Genomic DNA, 27,545 nt, shown 5'->3' on the forward strand with positions numbered 1-27,545 from the left:
TTTTTAATGGTTTTATATTAAATACTTTAATAAAATATTTTTCAAACAAGTATTATTTTATGTCTAATAATGATGCAGAATTTAAAGATGCATATTTTGTGCTGTTCTCACTACGTCCACTAGGTGGCTTTAGATGTCAATGCATAAATAACCTCAATGTGAAAGCAATAGAACAACAACCTTTGCTTGATGCCTACAAATTTAGATATGACATAATATATTGCCTCAACTACAGTAAAGGATCAGGTACAACAAACATAGATATCACTATTATTATTGCAACATAGGGGCAGTGGTAAATGGGGGAAGTCATGCCCTAATGGTTAAAGAGTTAGACTGGTATCAAGGCACCTAACCAAGGTGCCACAGCAAAAAATGGCTTGTGTGTGTGTGTTCACTTCTCACTACTAATGTGTGTGCACTAACTTGGATGGGTTAAATGCACAGGACAATGGGTTACCTTACTTGGCCTTCACATATCACACACACACTAAAGAGTACACAATGTAAGAATAGATTTCAGTCCTTGTGAGTGGTTCAAAAAGGATTCAGTGATTTAAGCCTTCATAAAGTTTTGGAAACAAACGGTTTCCGTGTTACTGTTGCCTAATAACTAAATTACCTAGTAATCCTTTTAGACATACAGTTCACAGTTGGGTTCTGTCATGGCACTGAATGAAAAGGGATTAAGCCATCGAGTGGAATGCAGAGACATAAAAAAGGAATTAGATTTCCTGCTGTTTAAGAGAATGCCTAGAGCACGCCATCATGGTTGAGCGGGTTGCACAAGAGCCATACAAAACCTTCATATTAGACATTTAACACCTTCAGAGGCACTTTTCATATCAGGGTGAGGATGTGCTTTAGACGAAATGTTAGGGGAACGTCAGTCTAGTGCTTATTTAATGTTTATATGTTTAGATCTCAGTCAGATCAGTCTAGTGCTAATTTAATGTTTATATGTCCTTTTTCTGTATGTATGTACAGTCTCCCCCAAAAGTATTTTACCTGCACATAAAATTGAAAAACATCAAACCAAACCTACATTTATTTGATAAAAAATACAGTAAAAACAGTAATATTGTGAAATATTGCTACAATAAAAAAAAATATTTTAATATATTTTAATGGCAGGTTATTCCTGATGGCAAAGCCAAATTTTCAGCATCATAACTCCAGTCTTCACATGTTCCTTCAGAAATCATTCTAATATGCTTATTTACTGTTGCTGCTCAAATAATTTATTATCATCAATGTTGAAAACAGTTGTGCTACTTAATATGCATTTGACTGAAACAAATCTTTTGTAAGAATGTAAACGTGTTTGCTGAAACTTTTGAACAATTTAAGGCATCCTTGCTGAATGAAAGTGAATGAACTTGGCAGTGGACGTATGGCCTAAGGGTCTAAATACTTTTTGGGGTGACTATATTGATGGTGATTTTGGTGAAGTCTGTGTGCCTTACCTGTGAACTTTCAACAGATAATCCTTTATGCAATCAAAAATATGAATGACTTTGTGGCAATGAAGACCGTTTCTGAGTTGATCCACAATGTTGGCGCATAACAGAATTAATCTTGTGTCCAAAATGAGGTATTGTGGTAAACATCAAATGAGAAAAACAAATAAAGAGGGTTGTCAGGCATAATGTGAGCAATGTGATGTAAGAACATCCTTTAGATAGTTCAAAAGTAATGAGATCTCGTATTCCAAGACACTCCATGATATCCAATCAGTTGGCCAGCACAGTCCACATCATTCAGCAGTAGCTCTCAGAAAACATCATTGCACTCTCTGAAGCACACTGGGGCAACGCTGGCACATCCAACCCGTTTAGAACCTGTTTTCGGGCAGAGATGTAACAGTACGCCTTGCCTTTTTTTGCTCCAGGGTGGTAGTGTTGTTGAACGGTCGGGTGGCTGTCTGTGGGTGTTGGGTCTGAGGCCAGTTGGTTACCACTGTCCAGAGGGCATTCTGGAGAGCAGACTGGGTCGTGGTGGCACAGACCGGGACCTCCCTGCTGTGTGTTGCTGCCTGTATTACGTTGGTCATCCAAAATGCTTATTCCCAATCTCCATCGCTGCCATTTCTTTTTGATTTCTGATTGTACCTGGAATCAAAGACAAGATGTGTAACAAAGCAGTTATGTGAAGATATAAAGGATATCAGGGTTATTATTATTGCTATCTAAAAATAAATAATTCATTTTTCAAATTTAAAACATATATTTTTATTTATTTATAATATATATTAATATATATTTTTATTTATTTATTTAAGTTAATGTTTTAAATTTGAAGAAATATATATATATATATATATATATATATATATATATATATATATATATATATATATATATATATATATATATATATATACATATTTTATTTAAGTTAATCTTTTAAATTTGAAAAATGAATTATATATATACAGTATATATAGTGTGTGTGTGTGTGTGTGTGTGTGTGTGTGTGTGTGTATTTACATATATTAAACAGTATATATAGAAAAAATATTACAATATAGAAAAAATATACCTCTTTATTGACAAAGCAGTATAGTATGGCCACCAGAAAACCCTGTTGGGCAACAGCAACTAGTGTGTCAAAATGCATTAACTGTAAGGGCATACACTAGATTAAAATAGTGCATGGAAAACAAAAAAGTAAGTACACTTTATGATCTAGGCCATGTTGTGACACAGTCTGTCTCTTGTGATCCCCTTAGCTGTATACCTGAAAGGAATTGAAGAAGAGTTCAAAGAACAGGTTGACATTGCGAAGTACGCCCTCAGTCTGTTCCTCTGTCATCACAGCGAACACCACCTCATGAATCCCTAACAGAGGAATGAGGGTCAGCGTGGACTTGGCTAACCTGAGCGAGCAAGAATATTAGACGCTGATTATTTAAAACACAATCCGGCCCATCTCACTTCAATACGTCATCAACTGTTCTTTAAATTCAATTTTACATTTTATTTATTTCTATCAAAAACTATTTCTATTTTAGGTTTTATAAATGTTTGAAAATAGATTTCATAGGCAGATAAAACAACAATAGTGAGGCACTGTGGGTAAAATCAAGAATCTATTAGCCTCCATCATTATTATCAATAAATATGTGCTTGATACATTTCAATCCACGTTTTATTCCACTATGGCTAAGCAGGATTTATGCTTAAAGGCTAGAAATATAGTCTCTGGTAGTAAAAGAAAAGCTGCCTAAAACATATGCTGCCCTCAAGGCTGACATTTGAAGAAGATGAAGAAACATTTCCTTGAAAATGGTTGAAACATCAAAAGCTTGCTAAGGCACTTTATGTGACACATTTCCAGTTTATGTAACATGGAAGAAATCAGAAATAACGGGTACAAGAAAAAAACAACAGATCAGGTTGTTATTTTTTTATACTACAAGCAAAAAACAAAAAAAACAAAAACAAAACAATAAAATAATTTCAAGATAAACAAAAAATCAAAACACTACATTATTAAATTAATTTAAAATAAGACAAATTCTTACCTAAATTTATAATCTGTATATCTCATCTGATGTGCTTTTAATTTGGAGACGAGGATCTGAATAATCCTTATAAATATGAAAAAGTTCACCTGCAAAATATGATCATTATTTAAATATGTATATATGCATAATTACATGTAGACAGCTCAATGTTAAGGCACACAAGGCTTCTCATCCTGGGGAATGTAGAAAAATGCATAAATTATCCCAACTGAGTGTGCCGTCCCGTTCAAAACTAGCCACAATAGTTTCAGAGTCCAGAAAAAAAGTTGAGTTGCACCAGCGCATGAAGTCCACACTAGGCTTAGTAACTAGCTAGTTTGTAACTAACTCTGTGCTTTATTCAGTTGCACCATTTGTTTTAAAGGCAGAATGTAACTAGAAGGTTGTAAGCTGTCCATAAAGGATCTACAGAGAGACCAAACATTAACTCTAACGTGCTTCATAAAATACATCTTCTATCAATATTCCTGAGAGGTCAATAATGCTATAGAATCTCAAATGCAGTAATTTCATCAGTTTGCCAGCGAGTGTGCTTGAGGTACACTGAAATGAATGGGGTTCAGTGCTGGAACTATTGGCTGTTTGGAACTATTGGTCACTCCGGGAACGCTTTACTTCCGCATTCCTCAGTTCCTATGGAAGTCTATGGGAGTGTCGTAACTCTGTTTTTCAACAGCTCTGGGGTTAACTTTGTTTAATGGCGCAACACAAAAATACAAGTGCATAGGTTGTAACTTAGTAACAATTTGCATCAAAACTATATGTTAATTTGTAACTTGCGCATAGCTGGTGCAACCGGTCCCCAGATGACTCAGAACATGGAATTCTTCTATTTCCCACTCAAAAATAACCACTGCAACATAGGTCAGAAATCCTACAAGTAAAGATAGAGTAGATCTCTCAAACCTGACTAACTATAGTGAGAAGCACCATTTGATGTAATGTCCAACATTCCAACTAATGCAATGTTCCATTAGTAGAGAATTCCACGTTCTGAATTATCTGGAACACAGGCCGGAAGTGGGAAAGTTCCAGTATTTAGTAGAAATAAAAGATCTGTAATCACATATACTGTAAGCCTATGTGAATGACTATAAAAACTGAGGCAAATACAGAGGAAAACTCACTAAAATTGCCAAAAGGATTGGCGTTCGGATGATCCACCAATATGCCATATTTTCGTTGATCTCCCAGCACCTTGAGAAATGTTTAGGGACATTTGTAATGCTTAACCAAAGTTGCTCTTAATCTTTAACCAAATGAAAGAAAGCTGTTGCATCAAGACTTTTGGCACATCTGACCTGGTGTTCTCATATAAGTAACGAACAACTATCCAAGGCACCACAAAGAGCACAGGTGTTCCTGTCAGAAAACATCGGATGAAACAGAATGTATCTTCATTAGCATTTCATTTTTACTTTCTTAAAAAGATCAAATTAATTGAATTGTGGTAACTGTTCAAACTCATATGTATGGAAATATATGTGTTTATATTAAATGGTTTATTATCGTGACAATTTTTCTAGAAAAAGAGTAGAATGAGTTTGTAAAGTTACACACCCCAGCCGATGCAGAGGTACACACAGAAGTAACTGTTCTCTGAAAAGACCATCAGCACCAGCAGGTTGTGAAGATATAGACCTTCCACCAGTAGCCAATAGTAGTTGGCCCCAACACAGTACTGCATCAGGACCTGAGCCACACGGCAGCCGGACATCACCTGTGGGAGTTTAATGTGGGATTAATTACTGTACTGTACCAAACAATGTACTTTAATAGTTTTGTAGCACTGGTGTTTCCTGAAATATTCAGAGAACAAAGATAAAACAATGTAAATATTATGTGAAAAGAAATTAAAAAGTGTATAAATCACAAATTATTAATTTTTTCATTCTTTTTGTCCAACAGTGACACCAGCAGCTAGAGCGGTATGCAACACCTTTATTGCTTTCCCTGAGCTCAATTACGTCTAACAGACCTCCTAAAGCATGGTTCGGTGAAGGATAACAGAATGAATTGAGAAAAGTCATGTGAAAGGAGGCAATGCTTCCATTATGCTATGATTGACCTATTAAGCTGTTTATATGTAGATACAATTTGGATTCCTACTTAAAGGGTTAGTTCATCCCAAAATGAAAATTCTCTCAATAATTACTTACCCTAATGTCGTTCAACACCCGTAAGACCTCTGTTCATCTTCAAAACACAAATGAAGATATTTTTGTTGAAATCCAATGGGTCAGAAAGGCCTCCATTAACCACAATGTCATTTCCTCTCTCAAGACCCATAAAAGGCACTAAAGACATTGTTACAAAGCCCAGCTCACTACAGTGGCTCTACAATCCTTTAATGAAGCCGATGTTAAATGTCGATAGTGATGGGCCGATTTCAAAATACCGCTTCGTAAAGCTTTGGCATGTTATGAATCAGTGTATTGAATCAGCGGTTTGGATCGCCAAAGTCACGTGATTTCAGTGACACTGATTTTCAGTACACTGATTCATAACACTCCGAGGCTTCAGGAAGCTGTTTTGAAATCGGTCATCACTATATAAGTCGTTATTTAGTTTTTTGCGTACAAAAACTATTCTCGTCGCAACATAAAATGATTGTAGAGCCACTGTAGTGAGATGGGCTTTGTAAGGACGTTTTTATTGCCTTTATGGGTCTTGAGAGAGGAAATGACATTGTGGCTAATGGAAGCCTTTGTGAGCCATTGGATTTCAACAAAAATATCTTCATTTGTGTTCCGAACATAAACAAAGTCTTGTGGGTGTCGAACAACATGAGGTTATTAATGGCAGAATTTTCATTTTTGGGTGAACTAACCCTTTAAGTCTGAATAAATAAATAAATAAATAAATACATGGATCTATCGCTTTACAGCACATCAAAACCAAACTTAAAATAACGTGAAAGTATGACCTTTAAGTTTTTTTAGTGACAAATCAGCTTGGTGGAAAAGTAGGCTACAGCTCTGTGACTGTGACCAGTGTTTACTGAGATTTGATGAGAGATGATGTGAAAATAAGTTAATTAATTTGATTGAAGTTTATGAGCATTTTAAAAAAAAAAGTATCTAGCCACCTGCAGCATTTTTGATAATTTTCCCAAAATGGCCACCAGAATTTTTGTTGGGAATTTTGTTGTTTTATTCTAGCTTCATGCATAACACTTTCATCAACATTTTGAGCAAAAAGCTGAGAAAATTACATTTTTGTCAAAGACTACATCTGGATCAGATTCAGAACGATGATCAAAACACAGATAGAGTAACACCCCTAATGAGAGTTTTAATTGATGTTTTTTAATGTTAATGATCACGTTATTTTACATGTGCATATTATTACATAGGATATCACTTCTTTGTGATCAAAATTTATTTGATCAGCAGGAGATTCAGTACTCTTTTAGAAGATGTGTCATAATGCCCCAAAGAGTATAAAAGTGAAAACATGGAAACAGAAAATTCTGTTTGGCAACACCGCTTTTCTCTGTTTTCTCTGCATTTTCTAACAGATAACGTAAAATTCTATGATTGGCATGGAAAGAGTTAAAAGACTTTAAAAAAAACTTAACATAAGTTGACAAATAAAATATACTACTCTACATGAAAACTGAAATTCGTAAATTAATTCTTATTTAGTTTTTATTTTGGAATAAATGTAGTGATGCTTAAAAACACTAACTTAATTAGATGTATATGTTTAATAAATAGAACATTAACTGCAAAAATTCAAAATAGAATTGTGTAAGTAATGTTTATTTATACTGTAAAACATTAAGTGCAACTGTAACATGAATTTACATTTCATAAAAAAATACTGAGGACTTTGCGTCATTGCAGAGACGTTTGTAGTGTGCAATTACTGTAATGCAGAGTCAGCACTGTATTTCTGCTTACCTGGTCACTCAGAATGACTGAAACATCTTTGTTGTCCCTGAACTCAGGAGCATCTTTCATGAGAAGTGCGTCTCTCGTGAGGATGGACACAGCTCGCAGGATAAATGAGGCAAATAGGTTGGTGTGGATGTAATTACGTGTGCATCGCAGCTTCCTGCAATATTACGCACAAACACATTATGGCTTTTCACACCTGAAATAGGCCTACTTTACCCTGCTCCAATCTAGACCCTGGGTAAACAAAATACTGGGTTATCTTGCTTCACTTGTCACACTGCTCATAACTTAACAATTAAAGGCGGGGTAGGTGTTATTTCAAAACCGCTTTACAAAACGGAATCGGGCTGAGTGCAATAACAAACTTATAGCCAATCAGCAGGTAAGGGGCGTGTCTACTATTGATGGTGAGAAGAGCGCTCAGTGCACGTCATTATTCAAAACACACGAGTCACACAGAACGGACATTGGCCGAGAACTAATACATGCTGGCTTTTGCTTGAATATGCTCGTGTGTCATGTTCGCTTGTTTGTTCATTTGCGATCGTAATGTCACTCACTTCAGCGATGATAAAGACCCGTTCATTTCCACACCGTATGGAGCATCTAAATCCCCTCACTGTCTGTTTCAAGCATCAGCTCACAAAATGTGTCCCACAAGTAAGATACTATAACCAGAAACTGTAATATGTTCGTTAGTTGGACTGTCGGCTCGTGTTCTATCGAGTTGTTCATGAGAACGGTTTGTGTTTTTGTGATGGATATTCACTTTTTCATTAAATATTCAACCTGGATTAGTAACACAGAGATTCTGCCATAGTTGTTGCCTGGGTTACGTATGTGTGGGGCGAAGCTATCAAAATAGGGCCAAGACCCTTTTTGGGGGTAGAGGCATGTTTGTTTTGGTGGTTAGAAATAACAACAATGGTTACCAGATAGCACTTACCCCACCTTTAATCCTAGGTATTCATAAATGATGTTTCACACTGTACATTCTTGAACCCTGGATTATTGTTCTTATTTGCGGTGTCAGTGTCATTAACTAGCCAAACAGTACACAACGTTTATATGAAGGCTCTAGCTTTTTTGTATTTTATTCATCGTATTGCAGGATGAATTAGGCTAACAGCTTCATCTTTCTGGAGGAAAGCTGTAACTCACCTGAATATGAGAAGTATGACAAGGGCTAAAGACAGGCTGGCCAGGGACAGAGAGTAACCAATTGTGTACATCACCCTGAAATAGGCCAAGATCATCATCTGATTCTCCTGTGAAGACAGCAAGTGAAAGAATAGCACTATACAGATATGAGCCATTTTAAATCATATGACTATTCTAAAAGAAAAACTTTCCCAGACGTCTTGTGTGGCTCATGAAGGCAAAGCTTCAGAGCAATTGAGACATTTTTCTAACTGCCATACTGACAGCCACTGAAAGCCGCCTCTGGCAGAGAGTAATGACATCTTTATATTCATGGATCACACTAGCGAGCAAAAGCCTTTAACTCTGGAAAATAACTCTGCAAGCGGGAGATAAAGTCTGTTGCGCCAATACGAAATGAGAGTAGAGCTCTGCAAATGACACTAGAGTAACTGCTTTCCAGGTGCTTTGGTTCATGAAATTACAGAACTGCATAAAAATTCACACAGCCAGTTTTATATTTTATATTACTTCTCCATGCATCACAATCAAACTGGTTTCTTTCACTGAGACTTTTTTCATTAGCTTGAACAACAACATGCGCCTGACAGCAACATGCGGCTATTACTCGCTACTGTGATCCATGAATATAAAGATGTCATTACTCTCTGCCTGAGGAAGCTTTCAATAGCTGGCAGTATGGCAGAATTTAAGAACTGACTCTCTTTTGATTCATGAATTGGAATTTTAATGCACTGGTACCACAAGAAGTTAAACTGAATGACAGGACGTGAAATTTACTGAATTGTGGCTCGAATTCAACAAAACCACAAAACTAATTGAATTGGTCCATGATAATTTAAATAGGTAAAACAGGTAAAAACTCATCTCTTTCATGAGCACTTAATCTTATCATAAAAATAAAAAAACTCTAAACTCTTCCTCCACTAATCAGGCACGTTTTCAGATCATGCGATGGAAGCTTAACTTTAATAGGAATTCATTTGAAAAGTTGAAACACTCACTTTGCTCCGCACCGCTCTGCTGATAATGCCTGAGCTAGTAATAGCTACACATGAGCTATGTCTCATTTCCTCTAATTTTGAAAGCTGCGTCCTTCGGAGGACACGTTCTGTGGAGGATGCAGTATACGGAGTGTCCACAATTAGAATTAAACGAGACGTCCTTTGTAGGACACACAGGCAGGAAGTAACACGTTGCTATGCCAACACATTCAGCCTCGTTGCGCTCTCTTCGCCAGTTATATGAATGAAAATTATTTATAACTTGAAAAGCGACTATGAAATGTTTCTTGCCTTGACAGCAATGTATTTTTCTTAACATTTAAAACACACTAAACAATTTTAAACCTGTTAAAACAACTATCTGCTTGAGGTAATACAGCTTACTTACATTTAAACACCATATCTAAGCTTGTGTGTATATCTGGCGGTGATGCCATTTTTTTCAAATAATATTTAAAAAAATGACGGTTGTTAATGGCGACGCAAATAACTGTGGGTTATCTGCAGCAGCAAAGGATACACCTCACGCACACTCCGAATTCCTGTAAAAAGATGGTCGCATTCGAAGGTCGCATTCGGAGTGTCCTGCTCACTTTTCAAAAATGAGACACGTCGGGTGCGTCTCAATCAGCTCCCTAGTTCAGTTGTCAGGGCACTGATCAGGGAGTCAGCCCATTGACTTATGTCCTGATCAGTGCCCTGACTAGCGAACTAGGGAGCTGATTGAGACGCAGGGATCTATTGTGTGAGGGAAATCCCACCCCGATAACATGCAACTAGCGCCATCTACTGGCTGTAGTCTTTAGCCTCCGGCCAAAAATTCCTCAGAGGATTTTTTCCAGAAATAAAATGCATAATTCTTTCATCTCAGGGGGATATGAGTGGGGAAAGTACAATAATTTGAATATATTTCTGGGTTTCTACTGATACAAAGCTTAATGCTAAATCGGTGAAGTAACCCTTTAACTTTTTTTTTTCTTTCAAAATGTATATACTGAATAATAAAAAAGGACATATTAGGAAGGAAGGAAGGAAGGAAGGAAGGAAGGAAGGAAGGAAGGAAGGAAGAAAGGAAGGAAGGAAGGAAGGAAGGAAGGAAGGAAGGAAGGAAGGAAGGAAGGAAGGAAGGAAGGAAGGAAGGAAGGAAGGAAGGAAGGAAGGAAGGAAGGAAGGAAGGAAGGAAGGAAGGAAGGAAGGAAGGAAGGAAGGAAGGAAGGAAGGAAATTAATTCTTTTGTTCAGCAAGAGTGCATTAAATAGATTCAAAATAATTTCCTTTTTTTCAAATAAATGCATTTTTTTTTAATTTTCTATTCTTAAAAGAATCACGAAAAAATATCTCACAAAAATATTAAGCAGCACATGCTTTCAAGGATAAGGATAATTGATATATGTTTCTTGAGCAAAAGAAATAATAAAAAAATATATATATATATATATATATTATCTTTTTCATTGAATATTCGACCTGGATTAGTAACACAGAGATTCTGCCATAGTCGTTGCCTGGGTTACGTATGTGTGGGGCAGAGCTATCAAAATATCTTTATCTTTTATTGTTTTAATACTGATAATTTTGGCATACAGCTCATGAAAACCCAAAATTCCTAACTCAAAAAATTAGCATATCATGAAAAGGTTCTCTAAACGAGCTATTAACCTAATCATCTGAATCAACTAATTAACTCTAAACACCTGCAAAAGATTCCTGAGGCTTTTAAAAACTCCCAGACTGGTTCATTACTCAAAACCACAAACATGGATAAGACTGCCGACCTGACTGCTGTCCAGAAGGCCATCATTGACACCCTCAAGCGAGAGGGTAAGACACAGAAAGAAATTTCTGAACGAATAGGCTGTTCCCAGAGTGCTGTATCAAGGCACCTCAGTGGGAAGTCTGTGGGAAGGAAAAAGTGTGGCAAAAAACGCTGCACAACGAGAAGAGGTGACCGGACCCTGATGAAGATTGTGGAGAAGGACCGATTCCAGACCTTGGGGGACCTGCGGAAGCAGTCTGGAGTAGAAACATCCAGAGCCACCGTGCACAGGCGTGTGCAGGAAATGGGCTACAGGTGCCGCATTCCCCAGGTCAAGCCACTTTGGGCTACAGAGAAGCAGCACTGGACTGTTGCTCAGTGGTCCAAACTGACTGTTTTTTCGGATGAAAGCAAATTTTGCATGTCATTCGGAAATCAAGGTGCCAGAGTCTGAAGGTAGACTGGGGAGAAGGAAATGCCAAAATGCCTGAAGTCCAGTGTCAAGTACCCACAGTCAGTGATGGTCTGGGGTGCCATGTCAGCTGCTGGTGTTGGTCCACTGTGTTTTATCAAGGGCAGGGTCAATGCAGCTAGCTATCAGGAGATTTTGGAGCACTTCTTGCTTCCATCTGCTGAAAAGCTTTATGGAGATGAAGATTTGGTTTTTCAGCACAACCTGGCACCTGCTCACAGTGCCAAAACCACTGGTAAATGGTTTACTGACCATGGTATTACTGTGCTCAATTGGCTGCCAACTCTCCTGACCTGAACCCCAGAGAGAATCTGTGGGATATTGTGAAGAGAAAGTTGAGAGACTCAAGACCCAACACTCTGGATGAGCTTAAGGCCGCTATCGAAGCATCCTGGGCCTCCATAACACCTCAGCAGTGCCACAGGCTGATCGCCTCCATGCCACGCCGCATTGAAGCGGTCATTTCTGCAAAAGGATTCCCGACCAAGTATTGAGTGCATAACTGAACATAATTATTTGAAGGTTGACTTTTTTGTATTAAAAACACTTTTCTTTTATGCTATATGCTATATAGCTAATATGCTAATTTTTTGAGACAGGAATTTTGGGTTTTCATGAGCTGTATGCCAAAATCATCAGTATTAAAACAATAAAAGACTATATGATAAAAAATATATGAAAGTTTAATTTGTACCATTACATTATGGAAAATAATGAACTTTATCACAATATGCTAATTTTTTTGAGAAGGACCTGTACATTAATTGTAGGTTTTTACACACCATTTTGGGATCTTTTTACCTGTGCTATCTGCTGGCTGCCGTCTGCATTGCATTGTGAGTGGTCTCTCCATGTGCGGCTGTGGTTAACGGTGAGCCACTGGCCATCTGGACCACATTCCCGTGACACAAACCCATTACGCACTACAGAGGACAGTAATACATAACAGGTCTTCTTTTACTCCAAACATATCTAGTATTGGAGAGTCTTTTATTAACCTTTTTATTAACCAAGTAGACTGGGTAAACCCAGTCAAATGACAACCAACAGGATCATTTATGGCAAGGGTCTCCAAACTCGGTACTGGAGGGCTACTGTCCTTCAGAGTTTAGCTCCAACCCCAATCAAACACACCTGAATCAGCTAATCAATGTCTTTATAGGCTCTAGTAAGACCTTGATTAGCTGATTCCGGTGTGTTTGATTGGGGTTGGAGCTAAACTCTGTAGGACAGTGGCCCTCCAGGACCTAGATTGGGGACCCTTGATTTATTGTATCACTTATTCTTATGTTAGTAAATCTGTCTTGTGGTTTTTACCTGGCAGAAGATGAAATGAGTTTAAGATAAACAGATAAAAAGAACATTTTAACATAAACAAAGGTTAAGTTTTAAGATGCTCTTAAATATGAATATAGAGAATTTCATGACATTTATGAATCATATTTTAATTTTTCGATACCAACAGGCACTATTATTGGCAGCGGTACCTTGATCATACCAAGGCAGATACCAGGGGCACGGCACTTTCACAGTTGTGTTGGGAACTCCGTCTGTCCAACAAGCGTACATATCAAACATGCTTTTGCAAAACAAACCTAATAGACAAAAAAAAAATAGAGTTAATGTGCTGATCTTATATCAAATATAAAATTGTATATCTAATTGTTGAATTCCATGGTAGAAGTGTAACTAAATTATCCTTATTGGCACTTCTTATGCAAGCAAGATTTATACGGCAAGAAAGATTCACGACAAACATTTAGAGTGGTTAGTGAAACATTCCTCTCTGTGTGTTTACTTCTCTTGATATACATAGTAAATCTCAACTAGCTGTTTTCCAGTGTTGATATAGAAACACACACACACACACACACACACACACACACACACACACACACACACACACACACACACACACACACACACACACACACACACACACACACACACACACACACACACACACACACACACGTTTGCTTTTGTGACACATGGGGACATTCCATAGGCGTAATGGTTTTTATACCGTATTTTCTATCCCCTTACACTGCTCCTGCCCCTAAACCTACCCATCACAGGAAACATTTACTTTCTAAAAAAACTCATCCATAATTTAGGAGCATTTTGAAAAGTGGGGACATGGCTAATGCCTACCCGAGGGTGTGGGTTGTGAGCTTATCTTCAAGACGCAATCGTTCCGATACCTGTTCCATTCTTGCACTGTGTCCTTCACCGTCTTCCCACTCACACTCTGAAATAACACAACACCATAAGATTACAACTAAAAACTTGTACATAGTACCCTGCATGCAAGAAAATCCATGTTCAAGTTCAAAACAATGACACAAAAGCACTATGTGGTGTGTCCACCAAAGAGTGTGTTCCATAGCCAGCATATTTTCTATTATTTTTTCCAAAGGACAACGATGTGTCTAGGCGATAAGCGTCTATTTCATGCCGAGCAGTTGAGAGAGTTGAAAAATATTCAAAACTGGGTAAAACACAGCGCTCATCGCTGTCACTTTTTACGCAGCCATTCAATAAGGACAAATACCACACAGATCAACTGTCCTCTCTTTCTACTTGGTTCAGCCATACTGTACCTCATCCAAAACAAGTGCCAGAGTAAGTACTTTAAATCATGTCAACATTTTTATATTTAGAAACAAAAGATCTGCGAAATCAGAGACAATTACACTTCCATGGATTTTCTATAGCTCAATTGAGCATAGAAAACTAGGCGTTTTCAAAAGAGTGCCTGGCGGTTTCAGCTGGCTAAAAACACTTTGGTGGACACAGCCTAAAATAAACATAAATGTAAGTAGTATTGCATGCCATATGAGCGCTTTATGCCGAACACACAAACAGATTTAATGTATTTTTAGTAACTATTCTTTTAAAATGAACAGTACATTATGCAGTGTACATGTACAGAACTTATGCATTAACTTATTAGATTTTGCTGCAAAATGTATATGTTGATCAATACCTCAGCTCTGCACAATACAGATAGAGTGAGGAGGAAGATGGTGGAGGTGCTCTTCATCACTGAGACAGGTACCAGGGGTCAGACATCTTAGAGCTGGGCCCTTGTCCAACCAGAACCAGAGCAGGCCATTCTTTCAGACCTGCACGCCACCAGCAGCGCCTTTCAGGACCAAAACATAGCAGAGAATACTAAGGGAAATCTGACAGCTCCAAAAGAATGAATAACCAGATGGCTCCAAGCCCTTGAACTTCCAGATCTGTCTGTCTATACTTTAGTGGTATTATTAAATCCTCTGAAATAAAACTGCTCAATTTTCATGATTTAAAGATTTTTGACCCACACAAACTGTATGTACTTCAGTCTTCAAATACTCAAAATGGGACATTAAAACATTTTGTCAGTCACTATACATAAATAGAAAATTAATTAACTTAAATGTTATATTTAGTCATATTTCTCAACAAAATAACACTGCTAAATGCAATCTCTATAAATATGAACATTTTATCTACATTTTTTATCTACAGTATCTACATTTTAGTGTTTTAAATTGAAAGAATTAGTATATAAATTAAATAACATCGATTTATGGGCAATAACATTTTTAATATTAATAATTATCAGTATATTAGACCATTCCTAAACAACTAAAATTTGAAGAAACAATAGAAATAAATACAGAGAGAGAAATGATTTGAAATTCACAAAAGTACAATGTATTTCATTCGAAAATGAAATATGGATGGGCAAACTTTACAAAAAAAAAAAAAAATGCATAAGAGAATACAATAAAAATGTATGTTAACTTAATTTGGTTAACTAAGCCCTTCAGCAGTCAGTATAACCCAGACGCTGTCGCTAAAGCTCAACTTAATCAATAATGGTTCAAGGAGGAAGGTCATTTAAACTCTGTTCTAATAAAAGAACACTTGACAGAAGTCTCTTCATGCATGCTCTCAAGGAGGAAACAGTATGCTTAATCTAGATGATCTGTAAATAAAGGAGTGTCCTGCTAAATCATGTATGATCAGGTAGGTGTTGAATAATTTAGTTGGTTTTGTGCTAAACAGGCTGGAAAGTGCTCAGGGTATAAACACAACACATGGAGGAAATTCAGGAAGAGGACATTTATGTAATCACTCTAATCACATTGCTAGGGGAATAGAAACAGAATTTACTCCAACTCTTTCCCTTAAACTTTTTATATAATTTTTTTTAAATAATTCAACAAAAATGGGACATCTTTGGCCATCAGTGCGGTCTGTAAAGTCTTAATGCTTGAGTTGACAATCATGATTATATAATTAGTTATGTAGTTGATTATATAAACATGTAAACTGGTAATATTTCATTTAAAGGTTCCCTAGTAGTACCCTGAAGCAGTGTTCAACTAGATTTGTTATTAAAAAAAAAACTTTAATTCTCTAGAACAGAAAATAATTTATTGCAAATAGTTTGAAATAATTACATGTTTGTAACCATTTATTTTACGTATTTTATTTATGCCTTTTTTTGATGTGAGATTTATTTGTGTCAACAACAAAACCTAAGGGAAGTCTTTTCTCCGCCCTTTAAATGCTGTTGCCTATTTTAGTTAATAGTTGGATTTTATTTGAACTGCATTTAGCATTGTTTTCCCTTGTTGTCTAGGACCAGGACTAGATGTTTGAGTCAACACCTCATTAAATGATCTTGAGCAGATCACATCAGCCTTTATTTATGTGATGATTGTGTTGTCATGTTATATGATAGTTCTGGGCACATTTTTAAACAAACAAGTCATTTCTAAGAGTGGGGTGCATCATGACTCTTAGAAAGAGTTATGCAACAATTTACTTCTGAAGGCCAGAAAGCAATTCTGAAATGTTTATATTGCATCACCTTTAAATGTTCTTTTCATCAATTCATGGAGTATACTTAACATAGGATATCCACTTGTGTACCCGCTAAAAATATAATTACACAAAAGCTTGGACACAGTCGAATGACTCTAGATCACATCAGTTTGCCAACCCTTATGGCACATCAACAAACAATTCACAAGCAACCATTTAAGGATAAGAAAAGATATCTAGACATTACATCTCTTAAAGGTAAGTGGAGAAAACACTTGCCTGCCAGTTAACTTGGCAAATGTGTTTATTACCAGGCATGTCAGTTTCCACAAGACAATCAACAGCTTGAGCAACACTGCTGAGAGGCACAACATCACATGCTACAGGAAATCAGTTCTGATTAAATAAATCCGGCTGATTAGAATGTACACTAGGATTATTCATCTGACATCACAATATGAAATAACATTCATAACAGTCATTTAGCAGATAAAAACTTTAGTTAATTTACTTGAAGTACACTTAAGCCCTATTCGGACAGGACTAGTTTTCCAGTGGAAAATGTATAATTCTAATCCGTCTGAATCTGTCAAGTCTGTGTTTTTCCCTCACAACCTCTGTTAAAAACTCTAGTGCAAATGTACCTACTGTATTTCAGCAAACTCAGCAGTCCTATGAGAAACCAAATCCAGTCCGAATCCTGGAAACTTCAAAGACTGCCCATTTTCATATCAGTGTCAGATAAGAGTAAGACAGTTGATTCTGCAGCTTATTTATGAAAGTTTATTATAAACAGACACTGCTATAAACAAAGTTTACTTACATAGAGGTTTTTTAATAAATTAAACTAAACAAATAATAAATTATGACATACACCGACCAGGCATAAGGTGTGCTGAACAAACAAGTCCGATCCATGGAGGCCCTAATTCGCAACTTACAGGAGTTAAAGGATCTGCTGCTAACATCTTGGTGCCAGATACCACAGCACACCTGTTTTGGCAGCAAAGGGGGGACCAACATGAAATCACAGATGTCAAGAGATAAGAATTGTAACACAAAAGTCGTTTAGAAATCTAGTTCCATCCAAATTGAGATTTACAGTAACATGATACAGGCACAATCATCCTAGAGTAACCTGGGCTAAAGTATCTTGGTCAAAGGCACAATGATGATATGACTCACTCCTTGGGGGATTTAAACCAACCATCAAGTTACCAGCCTTGAACATTAGCAACTGTCATTCCACCTCACTTACACAACCGATCAAAAGTCTGCTCACCAAGGTTGCATTTATTTGATCAAAAATACAGTAAAACAACTGTGATGTAATTTATAAATTATTGTATGTAGTTTATTCCTGTGATGGCAAAGTTGAATTTTCTTAAAAAATGCAACAGTAAAAACGTGAAAATTTGTTAACAGTACATTTTGTGTAATTTTACAGTAAAAAAACTGTTAAATATACAATTTTTGGAAGTAAAAAGAACAAATCATCTTCAAATTTACAGTGAAAAACCATAAAATGAGATTCCTAGATTTTATTTTATGACACTTAATTTGAATAAATATGTACTGTGAACCTATTAGTAATTAACTCAACTTGTGGGTCAGTAACAAAACAAATGCTAGTAGCAGTGTGACTAATTCCTAATTCAGCAGAAAAGGGCTGTTGAATTTACTGGTTTAAAATTAATTTAGAATTATAAAAAATAATAATAACAATAAAATAAGTCAAATGTACAGGTGTTTTAAAAATATGTTTTCATATGTTTTATGTTTTTTTTACTGGATTTTTATAGATTTTTATCCACAGCTGCCAGTTTTATTCTGTAATTTTTTCATCATATTTTTTTTTCATCATATATTTTTTACACCATGCAGTTGTGACATCACCTATTTATTTCATATCTAGGAGTAAGAATAAGCTTCAATGAGGACCAGACTTTTTTGGTCTATGCAAAACTTAATTGTTTTTTTGTAGGAAAACTTTGTTTGCTGAAATATAATTTCAATGCAATTTCAGGAAAGCAATACATCTTGTTTTTACACATCACTTGAAATTCAACCCAAATCTGGGTTCACAATCTGGGATCAGTCCTGCACTTTTCTTAAAGCTGGAGAGAAAAATAAAGTGAAAAGATTTTTTTCAGACTAATAGCTGATGTTTCAGGCAGTCCTGCACTCAGAGACCTTCACACACTAACAGTGTGTCTGATAAGTGCAACACCAACTATTAAAAGCAGCAGCAACATTTACGAGCCAGATTAGCTACGGCTATTTACTTGTTTACATAACTCAGTGTCCACCTGCAATCTGACCTTGAATGCACCAGTCATCATTTATTACCCAGGTAAGTGGATTACGTATTTCACAGTCAACTGTGGCATCTAACCAAGTCTGTAACTATGTTTTAAACATTGGGGTGACATTTTCTGGTGATAAGCTGGAATTCATTTAGCGTGCGGCTATTACAGTGCATTATGTATATTCTCTAGGCATTAAGCATGTATCAGTACACTCAGCATATCAGTTATTGCGGTGCATTGTGGGGTTGAATAAATGCACTCTTATATACAGTGAGTAAAAATAAGTATTTGAACACCCTGCTATTTTGCAAGTTCTCCCACTTAGAAATCATGGAGGGGTCTGAAATTGTATCAACGTAGGTGCATGTTCACTGTGAGAGACATAATCACTATATATGATTTTTGAACTATTTATTTGTATGATACAGCTGAAAATAAATATTTGAACCCCTGAGAAAATCAATGTTAATATTTGGTACAGTAGCCTTTGTTTACAGAGGTCAACATTTCATGTAGTTCCCTTTATCGAGGGAACTCAACACTGCGTCGTCAAGTGATGACACTCTGGGAACGCCCCCAGCGTGACGGCTCTGAAGTATGAATGAAATCAGCCACCAATCCGATTGGTGCAACGTCATGACGTAGTAGGCGACGGCGTACGCGGAAGCTATAAGAAGGCGCCGCCCCAAATAACAGACAGTCTTTGCTCTTCAGCGAGGCGCTCTGTGTGAATATTGTTTGTCTATTTACTGTTGTCTGTCACCAGTCTTAAGAATAAGCATGGCAAGCGAGCAGTTCAGAAGGTGTGTTCATCCGTGCCCGCGCTACATTATGGGCTCGGACACACACCAGCTGTGTGTGCAGTGTCTCGGGGCGCAGCACGCTCAGGCGGCGCTTGAGGGTGCCGCCTGCAGCGAGTGTGAGAGGCTGCCGCTCCGGGTGCTGCGCTCACGGCTGGCCGTGTTCTCTGAGAGCGGCCAGGCTCGCGAGCCCCGTGGATCTGGTCCCGCGTCTGTCGAGGCAGCGCGGCAGCGTAGATCCTGGGGCTCACAACTTGATCTCGCGCGACGGGAGGAGGGCATGCTGAGGCATCTTCCCAATCCTCGTCCGATGATTCAGATGCTCTTCCGCCTCGTGAGGAAGCCCGCGCCGCGGCTTCTTCCCAAGAGGTCGATAACCCAGTGCTGTTGCTGTCTGATTCCGAGGGGTCAGATCAGTTCAGCCTGGAGGTGGGCGGAGTGCAGGTGAATTCACCTCTTCACTCCCCCGCTCAAGAAGAGCTGGTGGACGTGCTGACATGTGCTGTGGCCAAACTTAACATCGACTGGCCACAGGAAGAGGTGGAAGTCCAGCCTGTGAGCAGGTTGGATGGACGCTTCTTCAAAAAGCGTGTTCAGCCGCCACGCAGGGGCTTGCCGTTTTTCCTGGATTTGCACAATGAGTTGTGCAAATCCTGGGGAAAACCGTACTCGTCGCGCCTATCGACACCCCCAGTTCTCGACTTCGGGTGTGTTGTGGGCGCGGCTGAGGCTGGCTATGGGACGCTGCCTTGCGTCGAGGAGGCGTTAGCGAGCTATCTGTCTCCCGAGGCAGCAGCGTCCCTGAAAGCCCCTGTCCTGCCCACCAAGCCATGCAGGGACACGTCGTCCCTGGTGGGCAGGGCTTATCGAGCGGTCGGGAGAGCTGGTAGCTGCCTGCACACCATGGCGGTACTGCAGGCCTACCAAGCTGAGCTCCTCAAGGAGCTCGATGAGGGAGAAGGTCCGTCACCGGATGATATTACAGAGCTGCGGAAAGCTATCGACTTGTCTCTCCGCATCACCAAAGAGACGGCCCGTGCCATCGGCCGCTCTATGGCTGGCATGGTGTGCGTGGAGAGACACCTCTGGTTGAACCTATGGGGGATGAAGGAGAAGGAGAAATCCTTTCTGCTGGATTCCCCGATAGCTCCTGTGGGTCTCTTTGGCGACGCAGTCAACAGCGTCGTCGAGAGATTCCAGGAGGTGAGGAAGCAATCGGCGGCTTTCCGTCAGTAATCGGCAATCAGTAAAAGCAATCGGCGGCTTTTCCATCGAGTACCTCCCTCGCCGCCAGGGGCCTCCTGTAGCCAGCAGGGAGGTCTCTGGTGGCCAGTCCCGGCCCTCCACCAGCGTCTACAGACAGGCCCAGAAAGAGAGCGTTGCTTCCCGCGCCCCTCCCGAGGGAGCTTGGCAAAGGAGGCGGCGTTCTCGCCAGAAGTCTTCTAAGCCGAAGGGCGACTTGAGAGAAGTCCTTCAGGCGAAGAAGGCTTCTGGCAAGTGGTCCTAGCTGCGGCAGCACCGCTCAGAGCTGGCCCTCCCGGGGGCGGATGACCGAGGTCGTTCCGAACCCGCAGCTCTGGGGAAATCGATGTTGTGTTCCCGCCGTTAACAACGCTTCGGGCCTCATCGATTTCCCGCGTACGTGCGCCGTCCCAGCCGCCTCGAATTCGACCTGCGGCAGGGCAGCGAATGCGTGCGCACACCGAAAATCCTCCCGACTAAGCTCTGCCGGGTGGCCGCTTCAGGGGATCGGGCAGGAGGTTCGCTGGGTACCAGAGACCAGCCTCGAGAGGCTGGTTCCCCTAGTAGAATATATCGGCGCATGGTCATACCTCCCGAATATTTCTGCTTGGGTCCTGAGTACAGTGGGAAGGGGGTACAGATTACAGTTCAGAGCTCCACCACCGAAGTTCAGCTGTGTGATCTGGACCGTGGTCCCCCCGGCCCAGAGGCAGGTTATGGAACAAGAAGTGCAGTCTCTGCTGGTCAAGGAGGCGATAGAAAGGGTCCCTCCGCCAGACAGGGAGTCGGGTTTTTACAGCCGCTATTTCATTGTTCCCAAAAAGGGTGGGGGCTTACGTCCAATATTAGATCTGAGGTACTTGAATCGGTCTCTGAGGAGATTCAGGTTCAAGATGCTCACAATTCAAATGATAATGAGCCTGATCCAGTTCGAGGACTGGTTCGTCACGATAGATCTAAAGGACGCATACTTTCATGTCTCCATCCTTCCTGCCCACAGAAAGTTCCTGAGGTTCGCTTTCGGGGGCGAAGCGTACCAATATCGGGTGCTTCCTTTCGGTCTAGCTCTTTCCCCTCGCACCTTTACAAAGTGCATGGATGCGGCTCTGGCCCCGATGAGGCTTCAGGGCATCCGTGTACTGAATTATATCAACGACTGGCTCATTATGGCACAGTGGTGCGAGATGGCGATTCGGCATCGAGATGTCGTTTTAGCCCATCTCAGGTGCTTGGGGCTGAGACTGAACACAGCCAAGAGCGTGTTAACACCCGCCCAGAGGACCACGTTCCTCGGTGTAGTATGGGACTCAACCTCGATGCGAGCGAGCATGTCTCCCGCTTGGGTGGGGTCCATACTGGCGGAGGTCTCAGATTTGAAGCTAGGCCACAACCGCACTGTGAAGCAGTTTCAGAGACTGCTGGGACTCATGGCAGCAGCGTCCAACGTGATTCCGTTTGGCCTGCTATACATGAGGCCCCTCCAGTGGTGGCTAGGGACCAAGGGGTTCTCCTCGAGGGGAAAACCTTTCCGTATAATCAGGGTAACGCGCAGATGCCTTCGTTCCCTCGTCATATGGAAAAATCAGAGGTTCCTGTCCCAAGGGCCAGTGTTAGGAGCGTTATGTTGCAGGAAGATCCTTTCAACAGATGCCTCCCTCACGGGCTGGAGTGCGGTCATGGAAGGCCGGTTCATGAGAGGTCTGTGGGGACCCCAACATTCCTCCTGGCACATAAATTGCTTGGAAATGTTGGCGGTTTACAAAGCTTTGAGGAGCTTTCTCCCGGACCTCCACGGCCACCATGTCCTGATACTACGTCATGACGTTGCACCAATCGGATTGGTGGCTGATTTCATTCATACTTCAGAGCCGTCAAGCTGGGGGCGTTCCCAGAGTGTCGTCACTCGACGACGCAGTGTCTCGTTCCCTCTCAGGGAACAAGGGTTACAATAGTAACCCGAGACGTTTTTTTTCCCGACCAGGTTTGCACTCTACAGGAGGGATTTTGGCCAACTCCCCCACACAGATCTTCTCTAGATCAGTCAGGTTTCTGGCCTGTCACTGGGAAAAACATGGAGTTTAAGGGACAATCATACTCGGGCCCGGTTCATGGCAACCGTGCCTTGTGTGAGTACACCCTTACAGAGCCACCACTTGGTCATCCTGGCTGTGTGATTTGGGTCATTGTCAAGTTGGAAGACCCAGCCTTGAACCATCTTCAATGCTCTAACTGAGGGAAGGAGGTTGTTCCCCAAAATCGCAATACATGGCCCCAGTCATCCTCTCCTTAATACAGTGCAGTCTCCTTGTCCCATGTGCAGAAAAACACCCCCAAAGCATAATGCTTCACAGTAGGGATGGTGTTCTTGGGATGGTACTTCATCATTATTCTTCCTCCAAACATGTTAAGTGGAATTAAGACCAAAAAGTTATATTTTGGTCTCATCTGACCACATGACTTTCTCCCATGACTCCTCTGGATCATCCAAATGGTCAGTGGCAAACTTAAGACGGGCCTGGATATGCTGGTTTAAGCAGGGGACCTTCCGTGCCATGCATGATTACAAACCATGACATCTTAGTGTATTATCAACAGTAACCTTGGAAACGGTGGTCCCAGCTCTTTTCAGGTCAATGACTAGCTCCTCCTGTGTAGTTCTGGGCTGATTTCTCACCTTTCTTAGGATCACTGAGACCCCACAAGGTGAAATCTTGCATGGAGCCCCAGTCCGAGGGGGATTGACAGTCATGTTTGACTTCTTCCATTTTCTAATGATTGCTCCAACAGTTGACGTTTTTTCACCAAGATGCTTGGCAAATTCCCCATAGCCCTTTCCAGCCTTATAGAGGTGTACAATTATGTAAAAAAATAAAAAAATAAATTAGATTATGTCTCTTGAAATTACAATTTCAGACCCCCTCCATGATTTACAAGTGGGAGAACTTGGAAAGTAGTAGGGTGTTCAAATACTTATTTTCCTTACTGTATATATATTGTGTGGCTGTCATTCATTCATTCATCACACCACTGTGGACATCTTGGAAGTATGACCAAGGAAAATATAATATGAACAATAAGGAACATGTCTGCTACTTTTGTTCTGATCAACTGAGTAAAAAAAGCATTACAATAAATTGTGCTACCAATGATGACTAAATCTAATGATTGCTGAGTTCATATCACATCAAACCGCGCAAATTCTTATATTGTTCTCAAATTGTTAAAGAGGGACATGAACTGGCTTTTTTATACTGTTATCTGAGGTCAACTTCATTTGCGTTTGCGTGGTTTTTACATTCAAAACAACATAATAAATAAGTAATAGGCTATTTTATACCCTGGTTTTGAGCCTCTCTCAAAAAAAATGCTAGGTTTTGAAGGGCGTGCAGCACTGAAGACTTGGAAGTAAATGCCCACTGCTATGATTGGATAACATTTGCTTATTAAATGAGCTATGCTCCCCTGTCAGTACATATGGGAATTGTTTTGAAAGAATGTGGGGAAACGCTTACAGGGCTCGCAAAATGCCTTTACCAAACAAACAAGCCGTGCTTACGTTTTGGTGGCCCGTCTGAAAAACACATAACCTGGGACATTGGGTTTTGCAAACCCCTGCCAAATACATGTCCAAGTCTGATCACGGATCACAATGAACCAACACCACAAATAAAGAATTCTCCAGCCTGTGAAAGGGTGCTAGTTTATGTTCAGTTAGACATGTACACATATTCAAAACGATCTGTAACAATGCAATACTATCACATATAAAAATGTGTTTTACTCACATAAGTGTGTTGCACCATTCCTGTCGGATCCAATAAAGGCACAGCATTGTGTTTTAATCTCAATATGTCTGAAAATCCAGCTCGACCTGTATCTTGTTTACAAACTATTCTGCGGTGAAATGAAGCAAACACACGTGAGCTGGAACTTCATCAAAAATGAAGTTCAACCACTCATTCCTAATATTGGAGGAAGCTGCAGGGACTCTGCTCTTCCACAACCAGACACAGTGCAAAATCTTTCTCTCTTCTGCATGCTTAGCACAATCCGTTTAGCTCCATGAGTTGATGGGCGGACTTGTAGTGGTGTTTCACCACAGGATAATGTCAAGGGTTGACATATTCTGAGATTGAGCATTTTCTGGGCCTGGTGTCAATAAAAGCTTTTCTTTTACTAACAAGGAAGTTTTCAGCTCCAAAACTTGGACAGAACAGGAGATTCTCATATCATGATTAAAAGATTACTTCAATGATTTAGCATTAATCTTTGTATTTAAACTGGGTCATTAATGTAGTAGAAATGTGAAATTATTTTTGAATTTGGTGCCTTCTTGACTGTGAAAATAGAAAATCTATTTTCTGTCTCATGGGGATGAAAGACAACAACTCCCAGAATGTACTTGCTTTGCTGCCCAACGAGGCCACTCCCAAAACGGGATATACTGGATTACTTGCCCATCAAGTTTATTGTCATAAAATCAGTTAAAGAACAGACACTACAATTAAAAATTTAACATGTCTGTTAAACATAATGTGAGTGACCCAAGCGAGTGTTGCAGCAGGAGTCAGAATACATTCATCACGAGAGCTGAGGTAAGCACGACCGCGGCAAACATTCACAGCGCATGTCCAGTCTGGCGTCTTTCCAGTTCATGCCTTTGGAAGCTTAACTCTCATAGGAATTCATTTGAAAAGTTGAAACACTCACTTTTCTCCACACCACTCTCCGTTTTCTCCGTTTACATGAATGCCTGCCTGCAGCTGCCCAAGCTGAGTGAGATCCCACCCCCCCATGGACTGGTTGAAAACATGTGGAAATAGCTCCCTCTACTGGCTGTAGTTTTTAGCCTCTAGCCCAAAAATCCTCTGATGACGCAAAATGCAGATATTTGCATCATTGGAGGATTTTCCCACAGAAACAAAACACATAAATCTCTCGTCTAAATGATATGAGTATACCCCCGGATTTCTACTAAAGCCATATGTTAAATCGCTGAAGTAACCCTTTAACCTTTATATATCAAAGGCTCAAGGGAAAGTTGATTTCTCAGTTCATCACCCCTTTAATGTTAACAATCAGCATTGCTTGACCACGTATATTTAGTGGGTATTAGCATTGCCTGTATATTTCAATTTCTGAACAATCCAATATCTAATTGAATTTCATATAAATACATTGTTCTTTTAACCCAAAAAGCAAATTAATGTTTCTTAGAACAGGTTCTCATTGAAATACAAATATTTTTTTCTGTAGCCACTCCTCTTCACAGTAAAAAGTATTTTTATTACAGGTGAATCTCAAGATGTCACTGATGATTATCATTAGGATCTTTATGGAATACAATCTGTCACCAAAATGATATGTTTAATTATTGCAGCTGCTGTGAGAAATATAAATTATCCATCACCTGCAGCATCCTCACATGCGATTTAGCCTACTGGCCTGGCTCCGCCTTTATGTATACAGATATGGCGCAATGTTTGTAACAACCATTCAGTACCATAGTATTTATATACCTTTTTTTGTGTTCAGCAGAACAAAGAAACTCATACAGGTTTAGAACAACTTGAGGGTGAGTAAATGATGATATCATTTTCATTTTTGGGTGAACTATCCCTTTAACTCCTTGTGAATCAGGCTATACGATAAGGAGTTAGTTTTGAACACTTGCTCCAAAAAAAAAACATTTTAACCAAATAAAATTACGGACTGCAGCTTTAAGTAAAAATAACATTATACTTAGTTTACTCTTTATTTATTATGTTGCCTCACTCTAAAGGTGCACTATGTAACTTTTCATTCTGCTAGAGGTCACCTATTCAAAACTAAGGTGTAGCTTGATGACAGAATCTTGGGACATGTGGTCTTCACCTCAGCCGTTGGATAGAATCTGGATAGGACTCGGGCAGAAATCAAGTTCACAGTATCGCAACACACAGCTAGCAAACAGCGAGGCTTTAATTATGCCACAGTAGCCTGCGCCATTTCCGCTTTTCCGGTCATGAGTATGAGGTAACACAGCTCTGTTTATCATATTAGATACATCTGACTGCATTGAAAATTATGTTATGATGTTATGATGTTACTATGTGCGTTCGCTCAGCAGCTGCTGTGACACTTGCTCACACTGCTAAGAGTAAAGCGCTTCTGCAGAATAAAATCGGAAACCGAGGGTAATGCAGATACAACGCAATGGACAGGCGACTCCCTCAGACGTCCCTGCTCTTTGGTTAAAATAGCAATTTTCTCACGATTTACAAATAGTAAGAAACATTTGAAATTTTGTAAGAACTCAACTGAACAAAATATATAACACTGGCCTAGTGGTTTTCGGATGTTTTACTGAGGATTTTTTACATAGTGCACCTTTAACTGTACTTTATGGGATAGTTCACCCAAAAATGGAAATTATGTCATCATTCATTTACTCACCGTCAATTTGTTCCAAACGTGTATGAATTTCTTTGTTCTGCTGAACACAAAAATTATTTTAAAGAATGTTTGTAACAAAGCAGAGAGAACAACCATTCAGTACCATAGTAT

General features: G+C 39.6%; 1 protein-coding gene across 2 annotated transcripts in view; it reads right to left on the bottom strand.

Annotated features, from left to right (window-relative positions):
- Window positions 1–235: 235 nt before the first annotated feature.
- gipr (gastric inhibitory polypeptide receptor) overlaps window positions 236–27,545 on the bottom strand; it is a 35,225-nt gene continuing 7,915 nt past the window's right edge. Inside the window, exons 1-14 of one of the 2 annotated variants that reach the window (XM_067450527.1) lie at window positions 25,710–25,734; window positions 14,814–14,972; window positions 13,979–14,075; window positions 13,312–13,419; window positions 12,626–12,747; window positions 8,593–8,699; window positions 7,435–7,588; window positions 5,090–5,249; window positions 4,831–4,891; window positions 4,657–4,726; window positions 3,527–3,615; window positions 2,740–2,878; window positions 2,542–2,583; window positions 236–2,111 (exon numbers count right to left, since the gene is read on the bottom strand). In XM_067450527.1, the coding sequence (XP_067306628.1) occupies window positions 1,761–2,111; window positions 2,542–2,583; window positions 2,740–2,878; window positions 3,527–3,615; window positions 4,657–4,726; window positions 4,831–4,891; window positions 5,090–5,249; window positions 7,435–7,588; window positions 8,593–8,699; window positions 12,626–12,747; window positions 13,312–13,419; window positions 13,979–14,075; window positions 14,814–14,870 (1,557 nt within the window). In that variant the 5' untranslated portion in view covers window positions 14,871–14,972; window positions 25,710–25,734 and the 3' untranslated portion in view covers window positions 236–1,760. Of the gene's footprint in view, window positions 2,112–2,541; window positions 2,584–2,739; window positions 2,879–3,526; window positions 3,616–4,656; window positions 4,727–4,830; window positions 4,892–5,089; window positions 5,250–7,434; window positions 7,589–8,592; window positions 8,700–12,625; window positions 12,748–13,311; window positions 13,420–13,978; window positions 14,076–14,813; window positions 14,973–25,709; window positions 25,735–27,545 lie in introns of those variants that run through there. The other variant, XM_067450526.1, reaches the window with a different exon arrangement.

The sequence above is a fragment of the Pseudorasbora parva genome, chromosome 8 (genome assembly GCF_024679245.1).
Source record: "Pseudorasbora parva isolate DD20220531a chromosome 8, ASM2467924v1, whole genome shotgun sequence".
Classification (NCBI taxonomy): Eukaryota; Metazoa; Chordata; class Actinopteri; order Cypriniformes; family Gobionidae; genus Pseudorasbora; species Pseudorasbora parva.